Here is a 15,033-nt window from a genome sequence, read left to right as displayed (position 1 = left end):
TATGAAGTGCAATACCCAAAACAACAAGATAAACAATATAGCTTGCAAGAATGTAAAGGGTGAAAATGATACCACACAGGAGACGAAGATTTGACTCTTGAGTTCAACTTTTTGTGAGGTGTACGTCTCCGTTTGGACGAGTGCTCTACCACAAAGGTAGAAGCGCCACAAAGGCTCACTCTATTCTGGTCTCACAACACCACAAAAGCGAGGTGAGCTCCACTAATGGTTTCCTTGAGGGCGAACGCCGAACCCTTACAAACTTGACCGGGGCACCACTCTACAACTCAATTGGGAGGCTCTGAATCCAATCCTCGAGCTCTTCAACACCAAGGATGAGCACGACCTACCGCTTCCGTCTAAGGTTCCCAAAAACCCAAGAGAAACGAAATCCACAAAGCAAATAAGGGGAATCAACTTTTTTACTTGGTGAAACCATAGATCAAGATCTTCTCCTCCAATCCTCAAAGAATCAAGAGTGGGGAAGCACGTGTTGGAGATTTAAGCTTTTGTGTTCTTGGAGTGAAAGAGGGGATTTTTCCTAGCTGGAGTCGGGCAAAAGACCCGTTGGGGACGAAGGCGTATATATATGGGGTCCCAATTTCTAGCCGTTGTGCACTGGAAGTTCATGGGCGGAAGTTCCGTAAAACAACCGGAACTTTCGGCTGACCAGAAGTTCTGCTGAATATGCGCTTCCGCATATTCCATGAGAGCACCCGATCAGGTGCACCCAGAAGTTCAGGTGGAACTTCTGGTTAGGGGTGGGCATAAAGACCGAGGACCAAAAACCGAAACCGAATAGACCGAGACCGATTAGATATTTGGGTAGGAAATTTTATAGACCGAATTTTATTCTAGTAATTCGGGTATCAATCCAGAAAAGACCGAAAGACCGAATAGGACCGAACTTTGTAAAAACCAACTCATTTTCCTGATACAATCTAGGCACCAACTACTCCGCATGCAAAAATCATGGCACAAGAGAGGCAATAGACGGTTTCACTTTCCTAATCCCTAGTGCCCATGTTAATATGAAAATATGTGATAAATATAAGTGAAATGTTGCTAAAATTGGTACCAAATCACGTTTTGTTTTGGAACTATCACCCATCTTTCTAAAGTTCGGTCATGACCGAACTAAAGACCGAAACTTCGGGTAACCAAAATTTCGGGTAGCAAAGTTCCTCGGTAAAGTTTGGATATTATAATTTAGAGACCGAATCGAAAAAAGACCGAATTACAAGACCAAACTTCCGGTCATGACCGAACACCCACCCCTACTTCTAGTGCATGGAGATGTTGGGCACACAGGAAAGAATTTCTGATTTTTCTTCTCTCACCTTGGGTAGGATTTTTAGTGGGTGCAAAATATGAGTTTGTGTACCTTCCCTTGTGAATTCCCTCTTAATAGTACGGATGTCTTACGACTCAAATCAAAATGAATAACCGCTAACACCGCTAAGCTTCTTTCCTTTTAAAGGGTCCACACATCGTGCCAATCTTCTTATAATCTCTGAAATGCTTAGCACACGATTAGATAACACAACATGATGTCATCACCACCAAAACCATTTAGGAGAGAAATGCCCTTTCACCAGCCGGGTCCAACCACGCGCACCATTGGGGAAGCCGCAAATAGCAATAGTTGCAACACCACTCACACCAATGGCCGCGCCCCAGCACGCTCGCGAAGCCACGCGCCCACCGCGGTTGGAAACCCGCCGCAACAGTACCGCAGCAGCTGTACGTAGGGGATCTGACACACCACCGAATGGCCCGCCCCCACCACGCAGGGCCAACGCAGCGCCGCTGGGCATAGCCCATCACCGGATCTGACACCACCTGCCCCGTATCCAGCGACCACCGAGCTGACACCTCCGACACCACCACGGTTCTGACCAGCTAACCATCGAGTTGACGCTGCCAACCACCGAGACGCTTGAAGACCCCCGCAACGAAGAAGTCCACGAAGGAGGCCCACCGCTGCCATCAACCGCATGGGCTTTGCCCGGCGGCGACTGCTGGCGATGACCATCGGCGGTGGAAGAGGGGAGGTGGGTGAAGAAATTGCGGCGGCTGGTAGGGTTTTTTCGCCACCCGAGTCGCCCCTGGGATGACGCGGGGGCCAGCACCGGGTCAGTCTTATCTTTCTTTTGCCCATAGGTTTCTACTTTTGTTGTTAACAATAAATATTATCAAACTTTGAAAACAAAAGGACTTAGGAGAAAACTACAATGTCTCCCTCAAAAGAACTGAGGGAGTATATATATTGGTATTGCTAGCAACTTCTAAAGTAATTAGGGCATCTTCAAGTTTTCAACAAGGTGTTACTTAGGCCATTACTAAGAGGGGAGCGAATATTTTATCCCATCACTAGTAACAACGTCTCCAGTAAATGGTTACTAAGATTTAGTACTAAGATAGAAAAAAAACAATAGATGAATATGAGAGGATGGGACCCACAAAGCAAGGTTCTAGTAACAAGATATCTCTTCAGCAAGTGTTTTGTTGTTACTTATGTCTTGGTACAAGAACCAAAACAGTTTCTTATACAAATAACCACTACTTAACTTTTCTTCTTTCTCCTCTCCACATTATCAAAAATCCTACATGGCACATCCTTAATACCTACTGACTTATACCGTTGAAGATGGCCTTAGGTGCACAAAATTTCATGTCACCTCAAATCATTTTCCCCCCTCCCTCTGACCTACATATCAGCCACGGGCAAAACGTTCAGATCGACACCCAAACCACCGCACCATATAACGCACGGCCAATTCAACGAACCATCCTAGAGGCTAGAGGCTATCTCCGGCATAGCTGCTTCCAGACAGTCTAAATGAACGTCGTCTACTATCGGCATAGCTGTCGCCCTTCGTATAGTGTGGAAAAGAGACAGAAGATGTACTCACTCCGTCCCATATCAAGTGACTCAAATTTGTCAAAATATGGATGTATTTACGCTTAAAAAACGTTTAGATATTTGTAATAAAAAATCATTTAATACGGGACGCGCAGAGTATCGTCTCCGAAGGGTGATCACAGACAGAGATGTCAGTGGAAGAAAGCCGTAGGGGTGACATAGGGACAGCTGGATTCATTTCCTCCCTAACTTCATCCTTCTAGCTTTCGCTGTTGACTCCATCGAGCCTGAAGGGCATGCGCTAGCCAGCTCATATTTTGTAACACATGTGCTTTTCGCGTTTATCAGCGGTTTCATCACAAAACAGCTGGCAGAGATAAACTCATATGCACTTTAGCAACCACAATATTGTAGAATCTAAAAATAAATGCTTTACGCCCCCAAACAAGAATAACGAGCCGATCCCTGTTCATCTGGTGATGAGATTAAATGGAGACATTGGATTACTTCAGTCCAGCGTAGTCCACATTGCGCGTCGTCAACAATATCATGAGCTGCCAAATTGGATAATGCGCATGATTCATCAACAACAAACACAAAATGGCCAGTGAAATGCAAGGCGCAGAGATGACACAACCAATCTAAAACAACTGTAAGAGATTACAAAGCAGATCTAATTTATTGACCTACTTCAAGAAGATCAAGCAATCAGAATGAATATAGTCATCTCAAATTGAATATACAGCCCTACAGTCTACAGACACAAAATAACTTGTATACAAAAGACAAAAAAAACTATTATACAGACATACAGAAATGATTTCCCTCCGTTGCTGTGCGCTTTCCCATCGGCAATGCCCTCTAATGCTGCTGAGCTTCTCACAACGTTGACAATACTCTATAAGACAACTTCTATTTTGGGAGAAAAGGTGTGATTCACTACATCATCCATGGAATGTCCTGCTCAAAGTTGTATACAGAGCAGCAGATGTATCGTAATGATGTACCATGAGCATATGTAGTGAAGCATGCAGAGTTGAGCTGACCATACCTAAAACAGTATTCGCGAGCAGTGTGCTTGTCGGTATTGGCTCATCGGATTCATGTGATTCTGATTCGGAATGCTGTGTCTCACGATCGTCACGACCTGAACCACCACGGTCCCCATTATCTCTGGGACGATCATCAAAACTGCTCCCATCTTTGTGATCATTTGAGCTCCCAGGGGTGCCATCACGAGTGAAGCCCTGAACAAGATCTGGTCTTGGTTCTACTCCAACTCGCCTCAGATGTAGCTGCCAGCGTTTAGAAAAATTATTCTTCGAAAAATCCTTGAACAACCAAAAGCAAACAGAAGATATATCTACAATACCTGAAGGTACAAATTAACCTCATCTGGACGTGACAGGAAGGGAAAATCACCACCAGTCCTCAGTACCGCACGCCTTGCGCTTGCGTACCTTTCATTCACTTGGTCCTTCAACTGCTGAGGAACAGCACAATAGTCGTTTGTCTGTGGATAGATGTTCACTAAACATAGTTATCATACAGCGGATAGTGTCAAAATTAATGGATTGTAGAAAGAATTAATCTTTGCAGACCTTACCAATTAAGGGTCTCAAATGCATAGACTATTTCTAAGGTACAGAAGTTTAGCATGAATGTCTCTCAGCATACCTATGCTGTTATTCATACAGGTTAAGATGGTTTCTCAATCTTATGTTAACCAAGGATCACAGCTCTCAACTCTTGCAGGCAATTTATGGAATGAAATACAATAATTAAGAGAAACTTGTATAAGCACTAATATAAGAGGCTCAGCTGAGAACTGCCTTCTTGCTATATTACTTTAATAACTTTAATACTAATAAGCTCTTCATGTAAACAGATGACATGTTAGACATTGAATAGGTCTCAAACATGTATCTTGACTTTGTATACATATGTATGTGAAAAAAAATATGAAATTTAATTTAAGGAAATATTTTCATGAAAAATCTAACGATGCTAATTTCACCAAACCAACCAAATTATTTTCTTATGTATCAGCGGTTTCAAAGTTTGATAGCATGTTTTCTAGTAAGTCCTGTATTTATAAAAATACGGAGTGGTGATTAATGAATGAGGTACGTACATCCATGATAGTAATGAATAAATCAGGCAGTGATAATGACCCAACTGATGCCACATTAACATTTAACATCAACCTTGAGGAAAGGTCTTCTCTTGATAATGTCTCGACCTGCCATGCAGAAATTTAATATTAACAAATGATATGCTGGGAGGTAGAATTATAAGAACATCAAGATTGATTCCTTAGATTACATACATCATAAAATGCATAATTTTCCAAAATATTAGCAAACTCCAGTTACTGCAAAAACATCTAACATAGTGATTAAGCGTGATACAACCTGACCCACAACAAAATCCACGGAGTCTGCAATAAATGGTTCATGCGGACCATCACGGATTCCAGTCAACAGGTACCTCTTCAGCAAAAAAGAAGGGGTCCAATTAACACTGCAATATCACAGAAGTTGGTGAGACAGAATTCATGGCTATTAGTTACATCCAGTAATAAAGTATAATTTCAAACAACTGAAAATAAAATACTAGATAATGTTGCAACTAAAGAAACTTTTTGGCAAAAGAAAATACGTAGTAGTGTTTATTGGGGCACTTGACTGTCTTCGTTCCATAGTCAACCACTAACAGTAAATAAATTCTTCTCAGAACTATTTCCTCTGAGCTAAAAAAATTGATTTCTACAAGATGCACTTCTCTTTTGTTTTCCACAAAACACTAGTTTTTGCCAAAACCAAAATATTGCACAACAGAAAAAAAATAGTTCTTGAACTTAACAAGAAAAAAAAAGAGATAATAATACAAAAACCTCCACAGGTGATTCAATGTAATACTTGATTTATCTAATATCCTATCTGGTCATCTTAGACAGATATTGGTGCAATATTGTCAGGTTTTAGTGAAGCTATTTAAGGTTTATAGTTTCTTAATGAAAAAAATGGATGAATGCAAGTTCTCCCTTGATGGTAAATTGTACTAAAGAGTAAAATATACCCGCAGTCCTAATATTATTGACGAGGTGTCAAGTTAGTCCTAAAATTACTAAACTGTATATTTAGGTCCTATTTTTTTGGGAAGTGTGTCATGACAGGTCCTAAGCTCGCCCAAGAACGTTTGACCAGCCTACGTGGCGGGCTGACCGAATACACGTCAGCTAAAGGGCCTGCTGGACATGACTGAAGCTATAAATTAGATTAAATGCACCCTCGGTCCTAATATTATTGCTAAGGTGCCAATTTAGTCCTAAAACTACTCAAACTGCATATTTAAGTCCTATTTTTTTGGGTAAGTGGGTCACGACAGGTCCTAAGCTCATTCTCCCTGACACCTATGACTAACCCCGCGGCCCCACACGGTCTCTAAGCTACGTTGCTTTGACCGTCTTTCTCCGTCGAAGCTAGATCCACAAGCCAGTCCTGCGCTAGTGCCCTGTATCGTCGGGAACGTAAACGACATTTTTGCGCAGTTGCATGTGGTCCCGAGCACACTACACGCCCTCGCTGTACACCGCCTCGCCCTCGGCCAACGGCCTTCGAGCCATGACTCCTTGCTTACTAGATTTGCCTCGTCGTAGTACACCTTCGACCATCCTCGTGTTATGTAGCGTTCCACCGCCTAGCACCGCCTCCATCGCAATTCTCTACTCTCCCTAGCCGCAACTCCAGTGACTCGCTGGCAAGAACCGCGGCGATGGGTGAGACAACACACTATTTCATAGCGCCAATTATGCCAACAGACCCATTAGCCGACGTGAATTCGGTCACGTAGGACGGTCAAACGCTCATAAATGAGCTTAGGACCTCTCGTAACTCACTTAACAAAAAATTAGGACCTAAATATGCAGTTTAATAATTTTAGGACTAACTTTACACCTCGTCAATAATATTAGGACCGCGGATGCACTTTTTCCTCATGTCAGTTGTGTCCGGCGGGCTCTTTGGCTGACGTGTACTTGGTCAGCGCGCCACGTAGGCCGGTCAAACGCTCCTGGACGAGCGTAGGACCTGTCGTGAAGCACTTAGCAAAAAATTGGGACCTAAATATGCAGTTTAGTAATTTTAGGACTAACTTGACACCTCGCCAATAATATTAGGACCGCGGGTGTATTTTACTCTTGTACTAAATAATGTCCAAACACAGGAGTTAACACATACGTCAACAAAATGAAGGTCATCTAGAAGTACATCTCGCATGGCAACAACTAGAAGTTGTTAGATTAAAATTTGATAGCCAAGCCAACACCTGAAATTAACTTTTAAACAGTGTTTACACATCTTGAAATGGTTTAAGTTGTTAGATTAAAGTCTGATAGTCAAGGCAAGGGCTAAAATCATCTATTTAGCAGTAACTCCTTGAAATGCTTTCCAAATGACCATATGGAACTATTTTGGACTTCACAAAATTGCTGCTCCTCTTCTTTAGACATGGTATAGAAAGTACGAGGCAAGTAATGTGTATCATTAGTACTTTAGTGAATTCCAGCTCTCATCTGATGTTAATTTCCTGCAGATCTAAGTGTGCTTGTAAATTTTCTTTTGACTCCCCTCCAATTATAGAAGCATCCCATATAAATGGTATCACATACATTTTCTTCTCAATATGCATATCATTAAAACAGTGGCGGAGTAATGTCCTTGTAAGCTGGAGAAAAAATAGGCCACCAAGTCGCTAACACACTTCCAAGTTCTATACTTTTTCAAGAATTTAGTTATTTTCAATTTTCATGTTCTATAGAAGTGAATTTTCAATTTTCATCGTACTGAAACTCATGATCTGGAACTATAAATCAATGATGCTCAATGAAACATTAGGGTAATCACTCACAGTAGACAATACAACAAAGTAGAAACATCTCGTCCCAAGATGCATCGTATGTAGGTGTTTTAACCTAACATAAACTCTGTTTGACTTAGCTCTTCTTAAACTAGAAACATAATTGTATGTATGACGGACCAGTGGTTAGTAGAGTAAGCATTAAGGAAGAAGCTTTCTCGCACAACCATGAAGCAAAGTAGTGAGTACTGAGATGTTGTGTCAACAATAATAACTCAAACTCATTATCCCAAATGAACAGACCAATAGCGAACTTGCGAACATAATGTTCCGTGTGTAACTATTCTCACTATAAAGGAAAGACAAAGAGCAACCCAAAGGAAGGCCTTATTGTACTTCCAAATTAAATCAAGACTTTAGAGGGTTTTTATGCACAAATAATGACAAAACTATCAAGATCGCCTGACGGTTAAGGGCGATACTAGGTATCCAAAAATTTTGCACAAGATTCTCAGAACATAGACAGGTTGACATTACAAGTCCTCTTACATATTTCCCTTATATATACTTCCAGGACCACCCTTACAGTATTTTCCTCAAAAAGGAAACATGTTCTGAACACACACACGGCAGAAGGAATCATTTATTTTACCCTCAAGTCATGAGTTTTGATACGACAGTGTTGAGTCTATTGCATATTCAAAAAATAGTTACACAAAAATAAATCAGTTAGTAAGTTTCAAAAGTTATTTGAGTGCATTAGCGGACAACTTATTTGCATTACTGGGACTTCAGTTTACTCGACCGCAATTTTGATGTCATTTAGAGAAATATACTCCCTCCGTTCCAAAATGTAGGGCATATAACTTTGTTGACGGTCAAATTTTCTAAACTTTGACCAACCATATAACAAAGAATATCAACATCTACGATGCCAAATGAGTATCATTAGATACATTGTGAAATATATTTTCATAATATCTTAGTTTGACACTGTATATGCTGATTCCTTTTGCTATAAGCTTGGCCAAACTTTAGAATGTGACAGTCAACAAAAGTTATACGCCCTATATTTTGGAACGGAGGGAGTATGTAGTAAGAATATATGTGGGACAGTGATAGTATGGAAGAGCAAGTCAAATAATAATTTAGAAGAAAGACTAGAGCTGCAAGAAATGAATATCAGATTGGGTCTAGACCCACAAAAAATTGCTAACAATATGCATTCATTATTAATTGTCTCCAGCTTCCTACACCATGTCTGAAAATGAAAAATAAAACAATTGTATAACGTCCATGATGTAAATGTTCAAAGACAGGCTAATCTGTGAACATCTTGAGATGAGTAAACATTACTCAAGGGATAATTTCAGGCCTTACATGTCCTGATTGTTTTATGAGGAATACTTCCATCTAATGCGATATAGCACACTAATATGCATGTGCGCATGAACGGAAGTGTATAGGCATGTGGCATGATTACACATTTCACATAGGCATGTGACCAGTTTATAACAAAACAATCATGTTATCTTACAGAAAATACATTGAAAGAGAATACATACACCGGAGACCATGGCATGGCAGCAGCGAACTTGTGTGTCTCAAGAAATGTATTAGACAGGACCAAAGACTTTACTCTTCTTGGACGGTGCTGAGCAAATATTTGTCCAAGAAATCCGCCAAGAGATGTACCATAAATGTGAACCTGAATTGTAAGATGGTTGGATATAATTTAATACTGATTCAAAATAATCTCTCAGGATTCAAGGAAATACATTAAAAAAAAGTGTGTTCTATGTTTGTACAGAATACAAAATAAATTTTAGAAACAACCGTACGATACTTGTTTCCCAAGGGAATCAAACAAAACTGTTCTGGTCCTGTGCAATTTACTGAAAGCACAAACTGTAACTTTTTTTCTTTGGAAGAATAATCGGAAGTGCCTCTATCAGAAACAAGGGTCGGAGCTAATCCAATTACAATGTACATAGCTCATCATACCATGCTTACATGATGTTTGCTTAATGTCAACAACAATGAAAGAGGACACAGAGCCATACTAAGCTAATAGCCTCATCTAAAAGGAAAAATGTTGTGATATTTCCTTACATGGTGGATATTCATAGAGTCCAAGAACTTCTCAAATGAATGAATCCATTCCTGGTGATTCCAAACTTGGGGTACATCGATGGATATTACTCGATAACCCTGCAAAAGAGTTGAGAAATAAATCTTAGGTTGGTCTGCATATTTATCTAACAATTATACCCGAGCCAAGAAATAAACAAGGTTTCTGCAACATTTGACCTTGCAGTGAAGTTCGAAAAGGAGAGATGTCTAATTAAAATGTTTGAGACACTTCAAAATGTCACCAGAAGTTAGATGTCTTAAAAAGCATGAATATCTCATAAAATACTGAAGTAGTACCAATAACTCAAGGCTTCTTGCCCATACTAACGTGGTTTAACACAAACAAACCAAAAGATGTAACTGCATTTTACCGAACATTATATCACACGGCATGCAAAATACAAATATTTCCAAATTATTTCAGACCTTCAAAGATGTTTTTGTTCATAAAACAGCATTTATTCTTTATATATATTAAGAGGAAAACTTCATAGTTGTTTCTTTATATAGCTTGACCAAACAGGTATGAATGTTTTTGACGTACTGGAGATGGCTAAATATGTCAGTATGTGACCATAAGGGTTGCACACTTGCATATCACATAAGTATAAATTTGTAGGTACATATGAAAACTCAAGACATCTAATTGAAACATGAATAGATGCATGCAGTGAGAATGAAATGGGACACATCCATTCATAATGTAAGCACCTTCATAGAGAGGGCCATGATCTGTTTATAGTACACATCAGCCGTCCCTGCAATTCCTGGGATGCAGATAAGGGGTGGCACAGTCTTGGGGCCAAAATCATAGTACCTCCACAATTTTGATCCAATCTACAAAACACAATGGAGAGAAATAACTTATAATCTGTCCAGCTTAACAAACGATAGAAATAAGCCGACTTAAAAGAAACACTAAGGCAAGGGATTTGTTTTTGTTTTTCTCTTCAAGTTGACAAAACCTACACTTAAAATTCTACAGACTCAGGGAATTGTAAACCTGATCTAAGATTAATATGTTTATCTATTAGTATAATCAACTAAATATGGATAAGCCTGTGGCCTGAAGATGTTCACTCGCAACCACATGCTTGAATCAAAGGAAAACAACATGTTGGATTTATCGGGAGTACATGCACGTGTGCATACTGAGTGGCGTTTTTTCTTAGCTCGTGAAAAGGACAAGCATGTGTATATAAAACCAAAGAAGCAAATTCATTATATTATTACGGTTAAACTACTCTTTAAATAGGAGTTGGTGTCTGTGGTGATGGTTCGTAGTCCCCTTCCACGTTGCTCAAGAACATGACCTTGCCATGCCGACTGATTCGTCAACGAGTACCAGAATGTAGTGCCCCTCCATCTTGCTCCATGATCTTCGGCAACGAATACCCAAACCTAGTGCCCCTTCCATCTTCTTCCAAGATCTTGCCTTCCTCCTCTTTCAATCCACCCTCGGCCCCTTCATCCATATCTTCTCCACCAACTCCATTTTCTACTCCCGGTCAAGACGGCACAACAAGATCCCAACTTGAAGGACCATGCTTTCCCCTCACTATCACCACCACGATGTTGCCGGGCCGTCCACTTGCCTTCGCCTCCACAGGAACCCTAAACCAAGCAGCTCAAGAAGGGTGCTCCACAGGGCCCGGAAGGGGGGCATTGCCAACAGCAGCCAACTGTCAGTACCCCTTTCGACTAATTACGGCTATGTTCCATCAAGAAGGTCAAGCCTAAGCCATCGCCCATTCTGCGCAGGCCGTGCTTTGATTTATGTGGTTAATGTGCAGATAGACTGATACTTGAGGTCGAGCTTTGATTTGTGCAGATGCACTGACAGTAGATTAGCCCAGCTTTAACTTGTAGTTTCAGTCTGTTGTTTTTTTCTCAGGTGTCTAATACTCCCTCCGATCCTAAATTCTTGTCGTGGTTTTAGTTCAATTGTTATTGTCGTGGTTTTAGTTCAATTTAAATTCTCAAGTGACAAGAATTTAGGATCGGAGGGAGTAGTTGTTATGAATTATGACATATAGGTCACTTTTACTCTCCCATATGTAGGATTCAACACTAGAATGATTTACCAGCACACCCTTGTTTGGACACATATATTAATCGCAAAGTTTCATTACCCAATACATTTCACACATAGAAGTGACAAAGAGAGAGAGAGAGAGCCTTGTATATGCCTTTGCAGCTCTGGACAGTATATGCTGAGAAAAATGACGACTGACGAGGTAGCAGCCAGGGATATGAGGGACCCGACAGGGGTTGCAGAGGACATCGCCACGGTGGATTCAGATAAGACAGAAAAGGATTAGGCATATTGTGCAATGAACAATTTGCATAGGGAGTGAGGACTAGCCACTGCAACGTTTGTTGTGATTGTAGGTTTGGCTCATAATTATCTTGTATGCACTTTGAGATATTTGGCTATCAGTTCCATTATTTGTCCGTTTTATTATTTCCCATTTAGATGCCATCAACAGTTAATGTTGCTTTAATTTTTCTTCATAGGTACTAATTTCTGTGTACATAAGAAAGAAGTTTGTATATAGATCTGTTATCTTTCTTTTTTTGGTGGGGAGCTATTTGTTTTGGAAAGATGTACATACGCTTGCAGCTATGTGATCTTTTTCATTTTTCTAAATTATTCCAGAACCATGAATCAGCTCTCAGATTTAGCAACCTGATATGAAATATACGGTGCCGGATACTGCTCAGTGGCAGCTAGAGTACTTGGATCAAACTAAGTTTAAGAAACAACAAATTATGAACCAGAAAAGAAACATTGTGGTTGTGCTTAAGGCAGCTAAGTAAGGTTAGTATGTTGCTCGTAGGCATGCAGTGTGCCGTGGTTCGGAGGGCCAAGCTGCAGACACTCAAGACATGTCATTTGTATAGGAAATAATATGTTGCAATAGGGCATTTTCTCGCTTGTTCTATTGCAATCTAAGGTTGTTTCTCTCTTGCCTTGTCACTAACATGATGCTTCTTTTCTTATGTAGGTACCGTACCATCAACAAGCGATCTTTCGTGTCTTCGGTGCAAGCATAACTCGGCGAGTCACATAAAGCAGTTGCATCTTGATTCTTTGAACGATTTTGATATTTTCTGAAAACAACACTCCCCCCATTGCAAATATAGGGCATGCACATTTTTCAACATGTAACTTTGCCCAACGATTTATCCAGCGAAAAGTATATTTTTGGTCCCCCCCAATTGGCAGCAAAGTCTAGAAACGGTCTCTGTACTTGAAATCGTACACACTTGGTACCTCAATTGGTAGAACTGGATATTTTGGCCCCTCTCCCAGATTTGAACGGTTGTGACTGGTGCCCCCCCCCCCCCCCAACACCCTCCTTCACAAATGGTCCCTGAACCCGAAATTGTACATATCTGATCCCTCAACTGTGCATCATGGCATCCAGCGTGGAAAAGTCTGGGGGCAAACGCGACACTTGGAGTCAAAACCGTTTGGCTTAGCCACGACATAGTCAGGGGTTGCCCGTGCTTGTTCATAGAGGGAAAAGTAGGAGGAAGACATCAGACTTTTCTAGTAACGGGTCAAAAACCACAAGCCAGGCGTGTTGCGCTCAACACGTGTTCACAAAAACATATATATACATATCTTTGTTTTTGCTATTCCATAGCAACGCACAGGCCCCTTACTAGTGCTTCAACAAAGATAAGTATGCACGTGCTAACAACCAGGAAAGAGGAGGGGTCAAAGAAAGAATACTAGAAACCCTGGGATGGATCCACTATGCATATGCAACTCAGAATGCAACCACAGCGAATGCAATTCAAGCAGAAAAATAAATACATGCATGCCATACGAGACAGCCAATTTGGTCAGCAAGTCTCACCATCAAATAAATTCAAATCCAATCAGATAATCACTACTTCACCAAATAACTCGAGAGGGCATAAGTACACGGAGTCAATACATGTACAAACATCGTAAACTGGAATTTTCGAGAAACTGAAGATAAACATAACTCTAGTGCATGGAGCTTGCTACCAAGTAATAGAAGTTAAACCTTTCTAAGGTCTACCAGAGAAGCATAACTGAATACTCGACAGAAAAGCCTGCCCTACACTGCATATATGCAAAACCATAGATCTCGCACACTAAACTGGGTTTTAAGTTGCTGCCAGAATCATTAAGCATCATAATAGTCTATGCAAAAACCCACCAAGCACGTCCTAGTGAATGTGCGTGTCAACTTGAACCAGACACAGAAATGTGGATCTGCTACCCTGTCTAGCAGGCCAAAACGCAATTTATTGAAAAACGAATTGCATATCCATCACACTTCCACCGTTCCATGGGCTACACTGAGTAGGGGCAAGCAAAACTAAATTCTTCTGAATCCACCCATCTAAACAACAGACCAACTACCCCCTCAGTTCCTAAATGTGAGAAGTCCTAGCTTTGTCCTAAGTCAAACTTCTTAAACTTTGACCAAATTGGTAAAAAGATCTATCAACATGTAGAACATCAAATAAGTATATGAGAATATATATCATGATGAAGTTAATAAAACTAATTTAGAGTAGTAATGTTGGTCAGTTTTTCTATCAACTTGGTCGAATTTAAAAGTTTGACTTATGGCAAAGCTAGAACTTCTTATATTTAGGAACGGAGGTAGTAGTAACCAAGCTCACACAAGCACTGAACTAAACAGCTACAGAAATTTCCACGCATACAAGCAGGGAAACCACACTGAGCGATCCAATTCGACGCGTCGCCGCTCTAAACACGAACTCCCGACTGACCGAGCACGAGACCACGAGACCACGGGACGGCCCCGCGCTAAAGTTGGTGCGCTCGTGATAAGAGGGGGAGTTGGGGCGGGGTTCGGTAGGGTTGGCGCTTACAGAGATCTTGTGGAGCGGGACGACGGACTTGAAGTAGACGTAGTCCCCCGGCGGCGCCGACGTCACCGCGCCGCCCCCTCGGCTCGCCATCAATCTCTCGCAGCCGCCGACGACAGCGGCAGCCGGCAGCAAGGCGAGACGCGATGGGAAATCGGGGGAGGCGGAGGGAATAAGAGATCGCGCGTCCAGTGAAACGACTCAAGCAGAGAGGAGCTTTATCTGTCTGACAGTGGGGCTGGAAGCAGCTCGGGCCCACAGGCATGTGCGTGGACCAGATCAGTGTACCGTCT

The 15,033-nt window shown here is 41.2% G+C and overlaps 1 protein-coding gene and 1 long non-coding RNA gene across 2 annotated transcripts; one reads left to right on the top strand and one right to left on the bottom strand.

Moving 5' to 3' along the window:
• The first annotated feature begins 1,618 nt into the window (after positions 1 to 1,618).
• Positions 1,619 to 13,082, top strand: LOC104583621. The gene is made up of 2 exons (XR_731479.3): positions 1,619 to 2,135; positions 12,868 to 13,082. It is a non-coding gene; the product is annotated as an uncharacterized LOC104583621 (long non-coding RNA).
• LOC100839115 (maspardin) lies at positions 3,480 to 14,937 on the bottom strand. Its single transcript, XM_003573762.4, has 9 exons — positions 14,744 to 14,937; positions 10,571 to 10,696; positions 9,839 to 9,937; positions 9,292 to 9,434; positions 5,281 to 5,389; positions 5,001 to 5,108; positions 4,239 to 4,379; positions 3,918 to 4,161; positions 3,480 to 3,826 (listed from the first exon to the last, which is right to left on the bottom strand). Exons 1-9 carry the CDS (start codon positions 14,831 to 14,833, stop codon positions 3,765 to 3,767), a joined length of 1,122 nt encoding a protein of 373 aa, XP_003573810.1. The 5' UTR covers positions 14,834 to 14,937; the 3' UTR covers positions 3,480 to 3,764.
• Between the last annotated feature and the right edge of the window lie 96 nt (positions 14,938 to 15,033).

Source organism: Brachypodium distachyon, chromosome 3 (genome assembly GCF_000005505.3).
Source record: "Brachypodium distachyon strain Bd21 chromosome 3, Brachypodium_distachyon_v3.0, whole genome shotgun sequence".
NCBI lineage: Eukaryota > Viridiplantae > Streptophyta > Magnoliopsida > Poales > Poaceae > Brachypodium > Brachypodium distachyon.
Note: the sequence above shows the minus strand (reverse complement) of the source record. Positions and strands in the feature narration are given on the sequence as shown.

What these genes read in the sequence shown, in the direction of transcription:
- LOC100839115 (XM_003573762.4), bottom strand. Translation starts at nt 14,833, where the DNA reads ATGGCGAGCCGAGGGGGCGGCGCGGTGACGTCGGCGCCGCCGGGGGAC. An exon ending in TCATGGCCCTCTCTATGAAG is followed by an intron (nt 9,938 to 10,570) that starts GTGCTTACATTA and finishes ACTCTTTTGCAG; the next exon opens with GGTTATCGAGTAATATCCAT. An exon ending in GCCATGCCATGGTCTCCGGT is followed by an intron (nt 5,390 to 9,291) that starts GTATGTATTCTC and finishes GTGATATTGCAG; the next exon opens with TGTTAATTGGACCCCTTCTT.